The sequence below is a fragment of the Trachemys scripta genome, chromosome 2, assembly GCF_013100865.1.
Source record: "Trachemys scripta elegans isolate TJP31775 chromosome 2, CAS_Tse_1.0, whole genome shotgun sequence".
In the NCBI taxonomy this organism is placed as follows: Eukaryota; Metazoa; Chordata; order Testudines; family Emydidae; genus Trachemys; species Trachemys scripta.
This window is the reverse complement of record NC_048299.1, coordinates 169,675,249-169,694,421: the sequence shown is the minus strand read 5'-3', so window position 1 is coordinate 169,694,421 and position 19,173 is coordinate 169,675,249. Positions and strand designations below refer to the sequence as shown.

Below are 19,173 nucleotides of genomic sequence, written 5' to 3'. Positions count from 1 at the left end.
TGGCTAGCTGTTCTTCAAATTCTTTTTTGGCCTTCCTAATTATATTTTTACACTTCACTTGCCAGAGTTTATGCTTCTTTCGATTTTCCTCACTAGAATTTAACTTTCACTTTCTAAAGGATGCCTTTTTGCCTCTCACTGCTTCTTTTACTTTGTTGGTTAGCCACGGTGGCACTTTTTTGATTCTCTTACTATGTTTTTTTAATTTGGGTATACATTTAAATTGAGCCTCTATTGTGGTGTCTTGAAAATGTTTCCATGCAGCGTGCAGGGATTTCACCTTTTAGTTTCTGTTTAACTAACTTCCTCATTTTTGTGTTGGTCCCCTTTCTGAAATTAAATACTACTGTGTTGGGCTGCTGTGGTGTTTTCCCTGCTACAGGGATGTTAAATTTAATTATATTATGGTCACTATTACCAAGCAGTCCAGCTACATTCACCTCTTGGACCAGATCTTTACATATGGTAGTAGTGTTGTAAATTAGCTAATTAAGTGTTTAATTTACCAAAACTTATAATCTTTTTCAATTTTGAAAGAATGAGAAGAAGAATAAAAGGACAGCAAGATACCATGCACCTAAAAATGGGAAAATATATATATAAAATAATAGCTTCCAGTCTGGATACAGCATCTGTTACTTGAATTTGAAGACAGTATCTGTACAATTGATCACAATGTATATGTTTATTAGCAGTAAATGCCAAACTGTACAAATTATTATTAATTATCCCTGGATAGCAAATAAGATGAAAATAAAACATAATAGCAACTTTGGACCAAATTTTTAAAAGGTATTTAGGCACTTAACCCCCACTGAAATCATTTCAGAAATCAATTTTATTTCACTGGGAGTCAGGCTCCTAAATATATTTAAAAATCTAGCCCTTACGGACAATTTCAATTACACTGCAAGGACTTTTTAATATAGTTTCCTTGCACCTGCTGTGGCACTTCAGTGTAGACCAGGGGTAGGCAAACTATGGCCCGGGGACCACATCCGGCCTGCCAGCCTATTTAATCCGGCCCTCACGCTCCCGCTTGGGAGCGGGATCTGCAGCTTGCCCCGCTCCACACGCTCCAGCTCTCCGGCTGGCTGCTCCACACACATGCGCTCCAGCTCTCTGGGGACCACTCTGCGCACATGTGCTGCGGCTCTGCGCAGCTCCTGGAAGCAGCGGCATGTCCCCACCTCCAGCTCCTATGCGTAGAGGCAGCCAGGGGGCTCCGCACGCTGCACCTGCCCCAAGCACCGCCCCCTCCAGCTCCCATTGGCCGGGGGCAGTGCCTGTGGACGGGGCAGCATGCAGAGCCACCTGGACGCGCCTCTGTATAGGAGCCGGAGAGGGGGACATGCCGCTGCTTCCAGGAGCTGCTTGAGGAAAGCACTGCCTGGAGCCTGCACCTCACAGCCCCTCCCATGCCCCAACTCCCTGCCCCAGTCCTGATCCCGTCCCACCCTCCTGCACCCCTCGGTCCCAGCCCGGAGCACCCTCCTGCACCCCAAACCTCTCATCCCCCGCCCCACCCCAGAGCCTGCAGCCCTAGCCAGAGCTCTCACCACCCCCTATGCCCCAAGCCCCAGCCCGAAGCCCCCTCCCGCACCCTGAACTCATTTCTGGCCCTACCCCAGAGCCCACACCCCCGTCCAGAGCCCTCATCCCCTCCTGCACCCCAATTTCCTAAGCATTCATGGCCTACCATACAATTTCCATACCCAGATGAGGCCCTCGGACCAAAAAGTTTGCCCACCCCTGGTGTAGACACTACCTTCACCAATGGGAGGGATTCTCCCATCAGTGTAGGTAATCCACCTCCCCAAGAGACAGTAGCTAGGTTAATGGAAGAATTCTTCTGTCGGCCTAGTACCGTCTACGCGGGGGGTTAGGTTGGCTTAACTACGTCACTCAGGAATGTGGATTTGTCACACCCCTAAGCAGCGTAGCTATGGCAATGTAAGTTCCCAGTGTAGATGAGCCCTTAGTTGGCTAACAGTTTTCTAATTTCCAAACTTGCCTGTAACATCTGGCTATAAAGAAAGCAGGCAAAGAGAAAGGGATCAGGGCCCAATTATCAGATCAATCTGTAACCATGTGCTTGCAAACTGTGTGCATACAAACCAGAAAATTGTGGGTCTATGTACCCAATTCACATATACAGATATAGGTTTCACACTTGCAAGAACTGGGAGTGCAATTCTAAAGGCATTTTTTAAAATCTGGTCTCTGCTATCTCCGTAGAGATTTTGTATGAAAACATACCAAAGCGTCTGCAGAACACTCCAAAAATGGCACTCTGCTCCACAACACGCAGGTCAGCCAAAAGAGAGAGCTCAAGACCCCCGGCCACTGCATATCCACTTACTGCAGCAATCACTGGTTTGGAAAACTTTATTCGGGAAGGACCCTATCAAAATAAAAGATATATTAACACATTCATACCACAGTGCACATACCAAAGACCCAATCCTGCAAACACTGTTGGATGTACTGCTTAATATAGGATGGAGGTTTATGGACTTCAGCAGGACTATGCCTTGTAATAAGCGTTTACAGGATTGGGCCATATCTAAGATGGTTGCAACCAGCACATCAGCTAATGCACCCATATATACTAACTTCGATTTATTATCTTGATTTTGCTGTGATCAATTTACATTTTTATGATTACGGTCTACTCAGTTTACTCAGGATTGCTTTACTGGGCTATATCCCTGGGTACCTAATTAGCCTAATGATAGCTGTTTAATAAGGACAGCAGTAGGAAAAATGAATAAGACATTTGTCCAGTGCCAGTGAGTTAAAGCAGATGTTCACAGTAGTGAAATTCTAAGCTGCAGTCACAGAAGTTGTCCTGTATAGATTATGTAAAGATGCAAACCAAATGATGACCTTAGATACATCTGTACAACTCCATGGTCTTCCAAAGTTTACTTTAAATTTGAGCTTGTACCACTGAGGCATAATCTAAAGGCAAAAAGGTTATACAGGTGCAGCCAAGGGCACAATTTGGCTAACAGAACCTTTATTACTGGTTATGATGTGCAAGGCAGAAAGAACCCAGTTACACTTTCAGAGCCCATGTTGAATTTTTACGGCTGTCAGTAAGAAAGACATTTTACTTGTCAGCTGAGCAAGTTTTGATATCAGGGAGACAGTACACATGGAAGGAAGGAAATTCACTTTTTAAAGAAGGCGTTTCATCCTTGATTTGTTTCCAATGTGTTCAAATTTCATGGTACACACTGCAATCATATAATATTTGAATGCCATAATTATGCATATTAGGACTGTACTAAGGATCAAGCATCAGTAATTTAGAGAAGTAGTCCGTATGCTAACAGACCAAATGTATCCCACAGCTGTCAGCATTAATACAAAGGCATGCCTCTGAGAGACTATTGGGCTCAGCAAGTGAAAGACAGAGGACTGCATACTGTGACCCATAGCTTCTGTGGCTGTCTTCTAAAAACATGTTGCTCTTAAACCACATCTTTCATCAGAGGACCTCAAACTACTTTAGAAGGGCTAATAAGTTTTGTTATTTATATTATAAAGATGGAAAAATTGAGGCACAGTTAAATAAGCTATTCACCCACTCAAATTACTACTCTTTCATGAACACAACAATTCAAACAGCAGGATTATTTTGTTTGTATATGTTGAGTCTCAGACAAGATTCTCAAAAAGACTCTAGAATAACAACTTTCAGGAAGAAAAGATTTCATTCTATTTGAGTTATACACCCTCATCTGTCAAAATGCTAAATAAATTTACAGATATGAGAAGCAGCAGCAAACTTCAGACAGGAATGTGCACTACTCTATCCAGTGAGACTGATACTAGGTTTCTCTGGTTGAGACGAAATCAAGGTAACTTTATTGACCTTCACACTACCTAAGATAAGAACAAAACTGACTCAATGTATGGTGAATGAATTCTGATACCCAAGTAACTAATTCAACATTTTGTTTCCTGAGACTACGGATTTTATCAACACATCACCACTAATGTACTTCTGGCAAATGTGCTCTATATGGAAACACATACCGTATATACTCGTTCATAAGCCGAATTTATTTAGTAAAAAAGGGAAGCACCAGAGAAGGGGGTCGGCTTATGAACAGGTATAGAGAGGGAGAGGTGGGACACAGCCCTTCCTCCCACCATAGGAAGCAAGGAGAGGCAGCAGAGCCAGAAGGGAAGATGCGGGGCCAGAGTCTCTCCGCTTCTGGCCACGCCCAACTTTAGAAGCAGCTGCAGCTCCCGGGCTGGCAGGCTGCAGCAGTGCTGCTTGGCCCTGCCCCCCAGAGCAGGCTATGGCCGTGCCGCCTGGCCTGCTGGAGCATGCTGAGGCGTGCCACCGGGCCCAGCCCCTGGAACATGCTGCGGCTGCGCCGCCCAGCCAGGCCAGAGACATCCTCCCCTGGCCCTCCCCAGATAAGGTGGGAAGGGATGGGATGGGGATAGTGTGGGGGTCCCGGACTAGGGGTGGCGTCACGTGGGGGATGGTCACAGGGGTTATTCCCCTGATCCCCAGCTTCCCCCCAAAAACAAACAAACAAACAAAAAAAAACATTTCCCCACCAGTTGCTGTTCCAGCCTGTCAGGGTAAGCAGCTGGTGCGCCGGGACACTTTGTTTACTTAGGTTTACCTCCGTGCCTGTGGATGCTTGATGTAAACAAACCATCTTGGCCCACCAGTGGCTTATCCTGATGGCACAGGAGCTAAAGTTTGCTAACCCCTGAATTATAGGGTCGGCTTATGAATGGGTCATAAAAATTTTCCATTTTTACTTATCCATCTTGGGAGGGTCGGCTTATAAACGAACTGGCTTATGATCGAGTATATACGGTAAATCTCTCAGTGCCCATATAAAGTGATGTTCAAAGCATTGAGCACAGCCATCTAACATACTGAAAATAAAAGAGTTACCTAACACATCCACCTTACAAGTGGTCCATCTCTAGCAAACTTCCCAGGTGAACCTGAAGTTCTTATGTTTTCATATGTACCACTCCCCCACCACTAGCCACAGCAAGTACGAATATAGTCATTTTTAGAAGGCAGAATGATTATGAAGTCAGAAGAATCTGTCTGTTTCTGAGCAAAACGGTGAACTCCTGCACCAAAGTCTTCATGGTAGAGATACCATGCAAATGGAGAATGACTGGGATCGTATTAACACTGGTGAAAATCCAGCTTTCCAGACATGACTCAAGAACCTACATATGACACTGGGCCAAAGTTTTCTTTACCATTCAACTTAAAGAAAAAATGTTTGATATACCATGCTGGAAAATAGTTAATAGTAGATCTTTGGATCCTGTCTATCCCTCAACAGTCTCTGCCTACTATATTTTCATTTGAACTACAAATGACCCTGTGCACATAATCATGTAATTCATATTTATATAAACAGAGGGTATAGTACATATAATTTCCAAGATGTCTGGGAGGTGATGCATCATAACTAAACTCCTACTTTTCCTTTGGGGAAACAATCCCATTTGATTTTAGTTAACTTCAAAGATGACATTTTTTCCCTTTTTGTGTCTGCAAGTTAACAGAAATTTGTCACTTGTTTCCATAAATCAAGATTTTAAAGTTTTTTTGTCTGTTAAAAACAAAACAGCTGCCTCTCACATATATAGCAAAACAACTGAAACACAATGATATGGTCCTGCAGCAATTTCAAGCCACAAAAATTGACTTTAGTTTCACTGAATTGCAAAAACTTCTCCATGCTGAACAGTTCTGTTTCCAAGTACGTACCATGGGACCAGGACCTTTGGTGACATCTTGTTCCAATTTTATTGAGGTTGGGTTGTGGGCCAGCTCTTTCAAATCATAACCAGCGCAGAAATTACCTCCTACAAAACACCGCAAAAATTAGACTCCGCAGTGATGAATTCAGGAAAGCATCAGTGTGGGGTCAGTGGAGCTCCAAATATTCACATTTTTTCCTTGAGGTTTGTCCAAGAGCTGCTTTTGGGGTGGCTCAAGGGACCATTTTCTTTTATTCAGAAGCTTATTTCACCCTGAAAGCCTTGCTGAAAGTCTGCATTAGACCATTTTTTGCACACATCTAAGGAACAGCTCTGGATCAGAAAATGTATACATAAATCTCAGACAAACATCATTTCTATATTTCTGTCCATCCATTTAGTGACAGCAGCATTTCGCTACAACTTTCAAATGGGATTATTGATAGTGAAAGTGTAGTCACACCACTGTTAAAGGTGCATGAAAATTTCCATTCTCAAGGGGTCATTTTCAGCTCCCTACCCAGTGAAGCTGGTTTCTGGGTACATTATGCCAGCCCAAAGTGGCGTATAATGTATAGTAGATCCATCCAGTTTTATGAGAGACACTTAGGCCCAGATCCAAAAAAATATTTAGCCCCTTAACTTCCACTGATTTCAATGGAAGTTAGGAGCCTAAATAGCTTTCTGGATCTAGGTTCTTCATTTATTCTACCTTTAATTTTTTCTGATTCATTTTGAAGTTAATATTGTTATCAGGACATAATGGAGTCTTGGTCTATGACTAGGGCTCATATATCCTAGGGTGGTAGAAAAAATAATAAAATTATTGTTATTATTACAAACATAAGGCCAGATCTTCAGCTGACACAAATTGGTATAGCTTAATTGAAATCAGTATAGTTGTACCAATTTACACCAGCTGAAGATCATAAATTTTAATGATATCTCAACAGGAAGTAGCTCTTCCATTATACCTGTCTTTTTCAGTTGTATAAAGGTAAGTCAATGAAGACAAAGGATCTGATTCTCATTTATACTAATGTCCCTTTTCATCACTCTGGCAGCTCAAAAGGGCCTTGAAGTGGGTGTAAAGCATATCTAAGATGGCAGAAGAAAAAAGTTGTATGATAGTCTGAGAAATTTGCTAAACAATGTAAGGCCCAACAGTACCCACTGCCCGAAAGGCTACAACATGCCAAATGTGTCCATAAGATTGTCTTTTTAACAGTACATTGAACTATTTGTTTGAAAGCTAGTGGCGGTCATATTTTAAAACACTAACATGCACAAAAGGAGGCAGAGTAAAAAATTGTCCAGGCAACCTTAATTTTACCATCTCATGACCTGAGTGCTTCCCTTTAGGCTCTCAACATTCTTTTAATGTCATTGTTTCTATTGACTACAGTTCAACCAGGTACTGTTGAGTCACATCACTAATGAGGGGGAAAGACTTCTTAATAGTAATGTAGGTTGATTCTCCAAATGGTTTATTTCCTCCACAGAGGCACGTTATTTGGATAAGCACATGTATCGATACATGGGATGTGGGATCCATGAAACATAGACTTAGAAAGCTTTAGTGTGCATTTCAACAACCATCCCAAGCAAACAGTTCTTTTTCAAGTATTGGGCTAACATCACCAACTCAGGACCATATCCTCATCCGGTCCTCCATTAATGTCAATGGAGCTACATCAATATTCAGCAGTTGAGAATCTGGCCCTCAGGTTTGTGGACTGAGATTTGAATTTAAGATCTGAGGCAACGAGGAGGAGGAGGGAGACTATGAGCATGTGGAGAAGATAAACTTATCAGAGAACTTCATTTACTGATAAATCAGCCTGTTTTCTCTTTAATGGGATCACTTCCACAGATCCCATCTGTTATCAACAGTAAAGCAACACAGTGAGAGAATGGACACAGATGATCTGAATTGCTCTGTGGAAGAAAGTGTCCATGCCAGGCAGCAATGCTTACAGAAAGCAGAAAGGGAGAGTTTAAGTAGCAGGTCTCCTGATTCAAAGTGGCTATGAAAATTCAAATAATAAATAACAATAGTAAGAGAGATGACATCTCACATGAACAGCAGACCACAATTTGGGAATGTAGGCTACAAATAGCAGATCCAATTGATGAAAAAAGAACAAGTTTAGGGTGAGGCTGAAGTCTCTTTTTATTTTATGAAGAATGACTTCACCAATGGACAAATGATGTCAGGGAAAGAAAGCAGATAAAGGGCTTAATTGTGCCTTATCGGGGAGGGCACTGCAGAGCCACACTGCCCCAGAGAGAACACTCGAGAGGCATTCTGCCTCAGAGAAAATATTCTTCCTGTGTGTACAGAGATAGCTGCTATACACGCTATAGGGAGCTCCCCTAGTCAGTGTGCAGGGATACAGTCATGATCCTGCCTAGTCCCTGTAACCTCTGGGACAGCATGTACACTGCAAGTAAGGATGGAGCAATCTTATCACTCCCCTGCGCACAGGAAGTGCAATTTAGGTTGGGCCTTGCCAGGGTAGTGGAAGAATGGGGAGAGGATATTTGTGGCCTCACCCACACTGTGCACTCACATAAAGCTGGGCAGAATTTGCCCTTTAATTTTGAGATGATTTTGTTGGAACTCCTTGGTAAAGAATCTGGAAGGAAGAAAGGAAAAAAAATAAGAAATAGTGTCACGATCTCTTGATAACATGCAATAATCTAATTGAACAAGATGAACTAAGGTAGCGTTTTCCTTACAAGAAAGGCTGCATGACAGCAGTTAACGCAGAAGCCTGAAAGGAGGAAAATATAGTAACTCAGGATGAAAGTTAGTTCCCAAGGAAGGGTTAGACACCTGACTAATAAATGAATATGGAGAAGCTCTCTCATGAAAGTTACTGTGAAATACGAGAAAGGAGCAGTCACTGAATGTGGAAAGCCAACAACTACTGTAGAAACACATATTGCTACTCAAAATCCAGACTGAGCTACGGTTAGAAGATAACTAAGAATGACATTTTCATAAGTGCTAAATTCACCTAGGAGTTACACAACACACTGACACAAAATTAAACTCTCTTCATTCAAGTTAGCTGTGTGAATGAGATGAAGGAAATATCAAGTCTAGAAATCTAAAAGAAATCCATGTCAGAAAATGAATTCTTGGGAGAAAAGTTTCATACAGGTTTGAATCAAACAATCCATGTTCCGGTTAAGGAAATCTCCCAAATCACGGCTGTAAAAGCATGACCCTGAGTATGAATTAAAGCCTTTTCTGCAAAAGCCAGATAACAGTATTTAACAGCTGTGGTTAAGCAGGTCTTAAAAATGGTTGTGGCTGAACTGGGCTATAAGCCAGTTTGGCCAGCCAGTGTGGACTGCACCCAATTATACTAAAACTAGGTTAAAACACATGTTCTAGCCACAACCTCTAAACTTTCTGTAAGATTCCTCCAAGGGATGCTACAAAACCAATTTCTGTTTTATGTTCCAAATCATTAGTCAATGCAATAGCATGTAATAGTGGGTATTAAATACTCTTAACATAAACCAAATGAGTGTCATTAGCTCTCCAACACTTTTTCCAATAAAATAGTTTATGTGAAGCTGTGTAAGTTAAGCATCTCCATGACAATTTTCAAAACACATTTAATATTGGGGAGATGAATAATGGAGATAAATAAGTGCAAAGTAATTTTGTTTTGAAAATTAACCTCTGTTAATGGGTATGAGGAACAAGAACAACTCTGCTATTAATGCTGAAAGAGACTCTGAAAGGTCTCCCAAGACAAAATCATTTGTGAATGAGAACAAGGACAGCTTTCTGCAGTGCATTTCTGCAGTGCAGTATGACACAAGTTATTGCACTCAGAGCTATATTAATACAGTAGTGTTTACAGTTTAGTAGTGTAGTCCTGTTTGCATCTCAGTTTTCAAACAAACAAGAGAAAACATCAAGTTACTTCAGAATACACCATCAGCTTTTACCTATCGCAGATCAAAGTTCTTTGGGGGAAAGAAAGGGCGACACTGTTGGTGTTCACTATTCCAGAAATGGACTTTAAAGAAAAAAAATCTCTACCCTGCACCAACTCTCCTGGTCTTAGTTCTATTGGGGCAGAGGGCGGGAGGAAGAAGAAGATTCTCTCACAGCTGTGAGCAGCAACTGAACTACTTCATGCCCACCACTGCAATCTCAAAGCTACAATCTCTGCAGCACAAACTCCCTTAAGAAGGCCCAGTAGATCCATGTAGCCAGGGATCAACTAGCAAACCTCCTACTCCTCCCCTGTGCGCTGGGGCACAGTGTGCTTCCAAGAAGATTGGCTTTGTAAGGCACAAGAGGTTCACGCCCATGGCATGGAGCCCAGCCCCACTCCAGCCCTGGGGAACCATGCAAGTCCCATGCAGGCAGGCCACTCCAGCTCCTCAAAGGAGTGTGTGGGGAAGAATTTGCCTTTATGTCACCTAATACAATACACATTATTCCTATATTTAAATCTGAGGTTCTATGAAGAGCAGCAAGGCCACCTAATCTCACATAGGTGCCCAGAGGCCACAAGTTGCATGTTTACAACCATTTGGGCTATGGCAAGACTAGACAGTGGTATCATATGCTGGCTGAGATTATGAAACAGCTTCTTAAAAAGTAAACATAGAAATAAAAATCTTTTGATGGTGAAAGAAAATGAAGAGATTGGTCTTTTGGCACTGAAGATCCTGGTCTAATATCAGCATTGTGCTGACTTTTTAGTAACCCTCCATATTCTCTTCCTTTGCGGATGCCAATTTTATGATTAAACACTGAATAAAGGCTGCATTCTGTAAGGATGTGTCATTTAAAAGAAAGTGAAGACAAAGTAAACAAGAATTCACTTCCAGGGTTCTCACCGCTGCATGCCAAAAACCTATTCGCCCTTCCACCCCCTCCACTTCTTTATCACTGAAAGTGTGCCTCCTCCACACAGCTACCCGCAGCGGAATGAGTGAATTCAGACCATTTCTTGCATGACTGCGGTATCGTTACTGCGGAGTGCTGGAAGCAGTAGAAAGCACTGCTGCTTGCTGCTCCACCACAATGAAAATCAAAACATTGCAGCCTACCACATTTACTTTAATATTCAACTATACAACGGACAGAAATCCCTTGCTGTCTCTAAAACATAAAAGGCCACAGAGCAAGAACCTCCCTGATACAGTTTAACAGATGGAACCACTGTACGAGGCTGCAAAATTCAATGTTCTAATTCTCTCTGTTAATTCAGTTAGGGTGGCATAAATAACCCATGCATATGTGCCAGGGTTGTAAAGCTCTGAAATATACACACAACTTTCCTTTTTTTAGTCTACAACACTTCTGTAAATTTCCCAGGACTTCAGTAATACCACTGACTCTAGCCTAGTACCTCTTTTATATTTGAATAAGAACTGTCATGTATTAATATTAAGCATGTATTAGCATTGTTAGCATGTATTCTGTATGTATTAAGTATTATGAAGCCGAATGACCATCAGTCTGGAGACGGGGGGGAGAACAAAAAACACCCTAGGGTGAAGTTTTCAAAAGTGACTTGTGATTCTGGGTGCCTCAATTTTTGTGTGCCTGACTTGCAATACTTGAAAGGGGCCTGATTTTCAGAAAGTGGGCTCAGCACTTTCTGAAAGCTAAGTCCCTTTATGGTATCTCAATTTTGGGCACCTGAAGTTTGAAGCACCAACAATAATAATAATCACAAGTCACTTTTAAAAATCTTGTCTTTTCAGAAGACACCAGAAAGACAAGAACATAACATAAGAACGGCCGTACTGGGTCAGACCAAAGGTCCATCTAGCCCAGTATCCTGTCTACCGACAGTGGCCAATGCCAGGTGCCCGAGAGGGAGTGGACCAACAGGCAACGATCAAGTGATCTCTCTCCTGCCATCCATCTCCATCCTCTGACAAACAGAGGCTAGGGACACCATTCCTTACCCATCCTGGCTAATAGCCATTAATGGACTTAACCACCATGAATTTATCCAGTTCTCTTTTAAACAGACCAAGGAATACAAGGAATATAAGTGTTTGCCTGTAATACATGGTAGCGCCCAGTGATAAGACAGTTATTGCTTTTGTGCTGATAGCTGGTTTGGGAGTTAGGATGCTGAGTGAGAGGAATCATATAAAGGCAGACTGGGAAGTGAGAAGAGTGAGGCTAGAGAAACTATGAGATGTATGAACAGAGCCAATAAACCAAAGCCATACCCGCTGTAACTACTGAAATCAGTGAAGTTACACAAGGGGTGAATTTGGCTCAGTGAGTTTTTCTTGTAGTGAATAAGAGAGAGTTTTCTTGTAAAATGGGTAATTGAGTCTGTTCTTGCTGAACCATACACACCTAAGAGCTCAATCATTACATACACTGGCATAAATTAAATAAATACCACAGAGAAGGCCACAAGTCCAGTTGCCTTTGATAACTCATTCCCGGAAGACTGAGTGTCACTGATTAAAAATTTAGTGGATCTGGGTCAGAGATGAGAGATTAAGTTAAAGAAAATACAAACTAATTAACTCAGCCAGCTAAATCCTATTATAGGCCCATGTCAAAGTCAAGGCTGATCTAGAAAACTACCTGCTTGGTTTGTAAAAGTGTAGCAATCTCCACACACAAACTCTAATGGCAGGTTGGGTATTGGACCTGTTCCTCCCCTGAGAAAAATTAATGTCTTCTCTCAAAAATGAGACACTGTTTTTATTTGGCCTTTTTTCCAGTTTAAAAACAAACAGGCCTTACTCGTTGGGCCTGTATTTTAAAGTGTTTTGTGGTTTTTGGTTTTTTTTAAAAGAAACACAACCTAGAAATGAATTAATTTGCATCAATGACATCTACAAATCTCACAATTTAAATGGTTACAACTTTAGAGCCTTGGGTGCTGAGCTATTTATATAATAAGATACACATGCATGTGTATATTTTAACTAAAATAATTAAACTGGAGCAAAATATAGATCTCCAAACATAGTGGTGATAAAAGCATCTCTGACTACTGAGAGCTATCAAGGCAGGCCAGGGAATAGGGAATTAGAGGAACGCACAAAAAGTTATTAAAATAATAGGAGCAATTAGTTATAAATACTGATCCTGCAGAAGTAAATGGGAAGTGACTTGGCCAGGATTTGACCCTGCAAATGTAAACTGTCTTTAAACTGGTGTGGCAGCCACTGCTGGAATTGCTACTAAATGTTCTAACTGTAAACAACTAACATGTTATTTCCACCATGAATGTGAATGTTTTCCTCCTCTCTGGATAATGACAAGACAGCTATTTCTAATTAAAGTTTAGCAATGTGTCTCTTCTTATTTTGCTACCTCCATCTGACAATTCACACAAGTACTTTCATATACTCTTTGAAGTTTAGGGTGGGGTTGTTTTTTTCCAAGTGCTGGATTTTATGTCTCAGTCATCCTAAATTCAACTGCAGGGCTTCCAAGATAAATGAATAAAGCAAGAAAAAACTGCACATGCATCTTAAATAATATGCATGTTCTCATTTCCTGTTTTGATTTTCAAATACATGTTCCTTGTCTTACCCTCGTCCGTGGGCACAATAAGTCATTTGTATTGGATAAAATAAGTCATCGGGGGTTGGTTGTTTTTTTTTTTGTCACCTAGAGTAGAATAATCTCAAATATAAAAGATTTCTCAAAAGTCACATAGCACCTGAGCAGTATAATTACAGTAAAAAACCTCCAACAGGCAGATTTTCAGTTAATGAAAATCAATGGAGCTATGTTGATTTATACCAGCTGGGTATCTGACCCTCAAGCATAATTATCATGATATTATACATATTTCAAAGAACAAAACCAGGAATTTGTCTCTAGAGTTTCTTACTAGCTTATAAACAACTATTACTCAAGGACACATTTTACAACAAGCATCAAATGAATTCAGTTAGTTGTATCTAAAATATTTTACCTCTTCATAACTTTAAGTTCAGTGTATAAGTGAACATGTACATTGACACCGTCAAGAAAGCGTGAGTAAAAAAGCCTAGTAGCATCTGGGAACAGCTGCTATTTTGCTGAAAAGGCAGCAATATAAACAGTGATGTTTATTAGAGAAAAGAGACTCTGACCAAAATCAGGTTAGAATTAACCACTTCACTGCCTGTGAAGGTATACCATTGCCAAAATGTTCAACAGTGGTCATTTATTTTGGGTTCCTCCATTTTTGAATGCCAAGCCTGAGACAACTTCGGACTGATTTTCCAAAGTGTTGAGTACTCACAGCTCCTCTGGAAGTCAGCATGAGCATCAGAGGTGTGAACAGCACCTCTGAAGTTCATGACCAACATGTCTCAAGCTGGGCACACAAAATATGAGGCATCCAAAAATCAGTGTTCACTTCACTGTCTGTGAAAATATAGCATGAGTCCCCCCCTCCCAATTTTTTTTTTTCATACTTGTGAGTCTGTAGGAGCAAGACCCTAATTAACTTTGATCCTGCAAACATTTTACATACAAGTTATTCATGGGCATAAAGTTACTCACATGTGCAAGTGTTTGCAGAATCATGCTTTTGGATGTAAATCAAACTTCACTATTCATTTATTCAGTCGTGTGTTTAGATTGATAAGAAGACATGCATGGGTTAAATAAACTCAAAAAGGCTTTTTCATCACCTACTGTTCAAACAAGGTAGAGCCGTGTACCAGACCTCTCTGTAGAAATTAATAATTCCATTTTTTTTAGAACTGTAGAAGATTAATCTCAGGAGGAAGAGAATAGCCTTGTGACAGTTTGGAGAATATGTTTGGATCAACATATAAATCCCCAATATCATTTATGGTTGTAACAGCCATTGTGAATTAGATCATCCATTTGGTGGCCCTGGCATGTAGTGAACAAACTATGTCTGGAGAAGTAAAATAGGGCTATCAACAACTGAATAGCTTTGCCCTGAATGGCCAATGGAGGTTGTTACAAGCAGAACCACTGAGTTTTAAAAACTCTTTGCCTAGCAAGCCTTGGGAGATTGGGGCACAGAAAATCCCTGGCACAAGGACAGAAAAAGAAAAGATGTTACAGATTGCTTTTTTAAAAGAGATGAGCACTTTGGGCAAGACAGTCTGCCTGTTACAAGAAATAAAGGACACAGGTGGAAAAGTGGGCACAGAACGGGCTTTCCCTTCCCCCAAAGAAACTGACCAAAACCCTAAAAACTCTCTGAAGCAGTGAGGACTCTGGCCTCTAGGGGGGGCAGGAGAGGAATTTCATTCATGTGTTTATTGTTTTGCCTACATCTGTAATTCTGCTGTGCTGTCTATGAGTAAAGTATATGTGTTTAAGAAGTTCCTTTATAAAGTCTGTGTTCCCTACTTTAACTGACATGTGTCTCCAAAGAGTTAAACTATAAACTAGAGCTATGAGGAAACCATGCACAGACAGAAGGGGAGTTTCAGAACTGGTCTTGAGGCTGAGGGCAACTACACTGAGGAGTCCCACATCCCAAGAAGAGGGCCAGACAGGGAGTCTGCATGCCAGGAGCATGCCCTAAAGGCTCAGTCGGACAGTGACTGGACTCTATCCAGACCCAGATGCTGGAAAGCACGTTGGATTCAAATGTTTGGTCTAATTATAACAGCCTGGTGACCACCCGCTGAGGGGGTTGGAGGAGGGAGGGTTCCAGCAGGGCTATAACAAATCTCACCTATTCCATGAAGTACAGAGACAGTTAGTGAGGTATCATCTTCAAATGAGGTGAATGCCTGCAGAAGCATTGCTGCAGTCTCCTGATTCACAGCATTCCTGGCTTCTGGCCTATTAATCCCAATTGTCATGATGGTTCCATGTCTTTCAGTGACTACATTCTTCTTCCCTGCGTGGGGGAGAAGAAAAACAATCAGCGTAAAAATGTACTTACATTCTTTTTAGTAAGTCATTAATATATTAAAAAAGGGATCTGAAAGGCTTAAAATGTTATTATTATTAGACGACAGAGACATTTAAAATAAACAGAGGTAAATCCAACATATTATTTTTACCACTTACATCATTCCTTCATGAACATTTTTAAACATTTTAATATACAGTATCTTTGCCAGGCTTGTATTTAAGCAACAGTAAATAAGGACAGAAGATATTTCCCGAGAATTAATAACAAAGACCAGCTGTGAAGAGCGGACGGTTTCAAACACAGCTGGGGCATCACTCTTCTGGGTGAAATGCGCTGTGATGTCATTGTTATTGCTAAAAAATGAAGGAAAAAAGTTATTTTTAAATGCAAGAGGTAGTTTCAACTGGTATTGGAGGTACAAGAAATTTCTACAGAATTAATGTTAAGCAAAGCAGGCAATCAGGTTGCTTAAAACAGCCCTCAGTAACCCATTTTACAATAAACATTAACTTCTAACAGGATTAATTGTTGAAAGTAATAAATAATCATATTTACCTCAAGATACAGTAACTCTCTCTTTCTACCAAAATAGAAAACCAAGGGGTTCAATTCTGGTCTCAGTGTAAGAAGTTGGATTTACTCTCTGGGGTTTCTTACTAAGTGTGCGTACTGTACCCAGTACAACGGGGTCTCAGTCGTAGCTGGGGATTCTAGGCACTGCATGAATTTACAAGGAGATATTCCAGAACAGCAGCAATGAAACTAAGAGCAGAATTTGGCTCAGTACCAGTAATTTTACATATATTCTAAATGTTTTCATCGTACGTAATTGAAAATGTGACAGTTTTTCCTTTAAAGCAGTAGTAGTCTATAGGGACCTGAAGTCTGAAGTCCAGAAAAAAAAAAAAAAACAGTGTGACAGATTCTCAGCTGGTGTAAATTGGCCTCATTTCCCTGGTCTCGATAGAACAAATCCAATTTACAAAAGCTGGAGATCTGGCCCAGTTATTCACTTCTAATGGGACAGTCAGGAAGACCTTTATACCTGAGAGATCACATTTTTCCATGTTCCACACTACCACAGCTGTAATTTGCAGAGGTTCTTCCATGTAAAGGAGAAAGGGGCGGAGTCTCCCAGCAGGATATTTGCTGTGAGGAGCCCTCAGCTTTGGAACCCAATTCCCCCATTGGTTAAAAACAACCTGAGTCTATGAACAGTCAGGGCATACTGCATAGTTATCTGTTTACACAAGTTTGGGGGGATATAAGGGATGATGTTTGTGCAGGAAGGGGCACTTGGGGGGCTTTATTTTATTACTATTTGGGGTGCAGGAGAAGCTGTTGGCTATGCTTCTAAAGTTATTTTAAGCTATTGGCATAGGCTCCTAGAGTCCAGGATAGGTGTTATACATTTTACATTGAAAGAAATAAGAACTGCTGTTGGATCCGCTAGAGACAGATAGTTTTTACTAACCTCAGATGCATCCACTCAGGATGCATTTATTTGTTTGACATATGTGATCTGATTGATTAATATTGCTCTAGATCTCAATATTGCTCACCGCTGAGGAGCCTAGACAGCAGAAGTCTACTAACTCATCACATCACTGTTTTAGCCAATTATGAGCCAGGATTTTTCCCTTGGGATGTAACAACAGCAATAAGACACTCCACTTCCAAGGGACTGTTACATCCGTAGGGTGATTAAAGTAAAATCAGCCTTTATTCTCACTGTTTATGAAACATATTTATGGCAGTCTACAGCCACCCCAAACTGAAGATAGCATTTAATTTTAAATGCATGTTCATCCATCTATACTTCTAAAGCTTGACCCTTTCTGAGTGAAATTCAACTGTGTGATGAGTCGGCACAAATCCTCTGACCCATACAAATCCCACTTAAGGTCTCAGAACAGGACTTCACCCTTCATGAAGCACAGGGGTTGGAGAAGAGAGCAGAATGGGGCTTTAGAATCAAGAAATTCACTGCTATTCAAAAATGAAACAGCAAGCTAGTGATGGGGCTCAGTCAGTAGAGCACTACATTCAATGGCAGTTCTTTAAGACTGCAGCACCCTTAATTTAAAAAAAAAAGAAGCAGCAGCTTGAGTCACCTGCTGTATAATTTACCATTTTTTCATCAGTTTCATTTTGTCCAGTGCAGGGTGAAGACTTCTCTCTACGCAAAGCATCTATCTCGTGAAGGAAACATAAGCAGAGGTCCTGCGTCATCACTTCTCCAACTAGGATGCTATCCTTTAGTCTCCATTCTGTTGTATGCATCGTCCGGTCAGATTCACTGGTACACTCACCAGCTTTGTGCCACTCTGATGACACAAGGGGGCCATAAACCTGGCTGAAGTGGGTTATCAGCTGCTCTGCAAGGGGGCAAAGCCGGCAGAGGGTAACACCAAATCTGAACCATTGTCTTCAGCTTAGGGTACGGCGGTTTTTCATGCTGAGGTCAAATTGCCAACAAAAGCAATGGAATGTCATCAAGACACATGAAAACTTGGGGTCCCCAAATAATCAAGAATTCCTATTTTGGTTTTCAAGTTTAATAAATAAACTGCCCAGAGCCCCCTATAAATCAGCTTAGACTCTGCAGCTCCCACACTGGGACACATTACTCAGAATTTAATGCTGATCCTTCCTAAATGGTCATTTGATAGGACCCAAAAGCCTCTCGAAGCGAAGGGAGTTATTATCGATCAGCGCGTAAACCGTGGCATTTACTAAGGGCCACGGGGTGAGGGGCCTCCTAAAAACCACGCAGGCTCCGAGACGGCTTGTAATCTAGCAACGTGGTCGCGACTGCAGGCGCGAAGCCGCAGGGAGGGTCCGGCTGGCGGCTCTCGCAGTGCAGCGAAGGGCACGGGGTGGCTTTGCCGCTCCCATGCGCGGGAGGGACGGCAGGCGAGTCGCTTCCACATCGCACGCTCCAGTGTGCAGCAGCAGCCGCCTCGCTGAACCTCCCTCCCTCCACCCCGTAAGTGTTGTCCCGTCAGCAGCCCAGTGAGCATTGCCCTCTGCCGGGGACGCAGAGACACAAACCTTCGTGTCCCGGTGCCCCTGCTCCTGCTGCAGCCGAGGAGGAGGAGGTCTCCCTAGCAGAGGCACCTGCTGCTGTTGCCATCTGGTTCCTGCCCAGGGCCCAGCTGAAGAGGAGGCGCGCAGGGTTGCGCATGGGCTGCCTGGACATTCCCCCCAGCGCGGGCAGCAGCACGATTCCGAAGCCGGGCTCCGCGCACCGCTGGCCCCGGCCACTCGGATGGTGCCAGCGCGCAAGGCGCGGCGCAGCGAGACCCAGCTCCCTCGTGGGCTGAGCGGCTGTTGATCTCTGCTCTCTTTCAAAATGGCCACGGTCCCGTTGTTCCCTCCCCCTCCCATTTGTCTCGTCACCACTGAAGCAGCAATCCGGCCTGAGAGAAGATAGCCACCTCTTCAGCTGTCAGGGGGCGCGGAGGGTCATTTTGGAGGCAGCTGCAAATGGAGCCAGTAGGTGCTGATCTCTGGCATGTAATGGGGTATCGACCATTGT

General features: G+C 42.1%; 1 protein-coding gene across 1 annotated transcript in view; it reads right to left on the bottom strand.

The window, feature by feature from the left end:
• Positions 1-18,961, bottom strand: part of LOC117873188 (carnitinyl-CoA dehydratase-like) — a 36,798-nt gene extending 17,837 nt beyond the window's left edge. Inside the window, exons 1-4 of the mRNA XM_034762283.1 lie at positions 18,687-18,961; positions 15,447-15,614; positions 5,774-5,871; positions 2,260-2,404 (exon numbers count right to left, since the gene is read on the bottom strand). Of these exons, the coding sequence (XP_034618174.1) occupies positions 2,260-2,404; positions 5,774-5,871; positions 15,447-15,614; positions 18,687-18,834 (559 nt within the window). The 5' untranslated portion in view covers positions 18,835-18,961. The remainder of the gene's footprint in view (positions 1-2,259; positions 2,405-5,773; positions 5,872-15,446; positions 15,615-18,686) is intronic.
• Between the last annotated feature and the right edge of the window lie 212 nt (positions 18,962-19,173).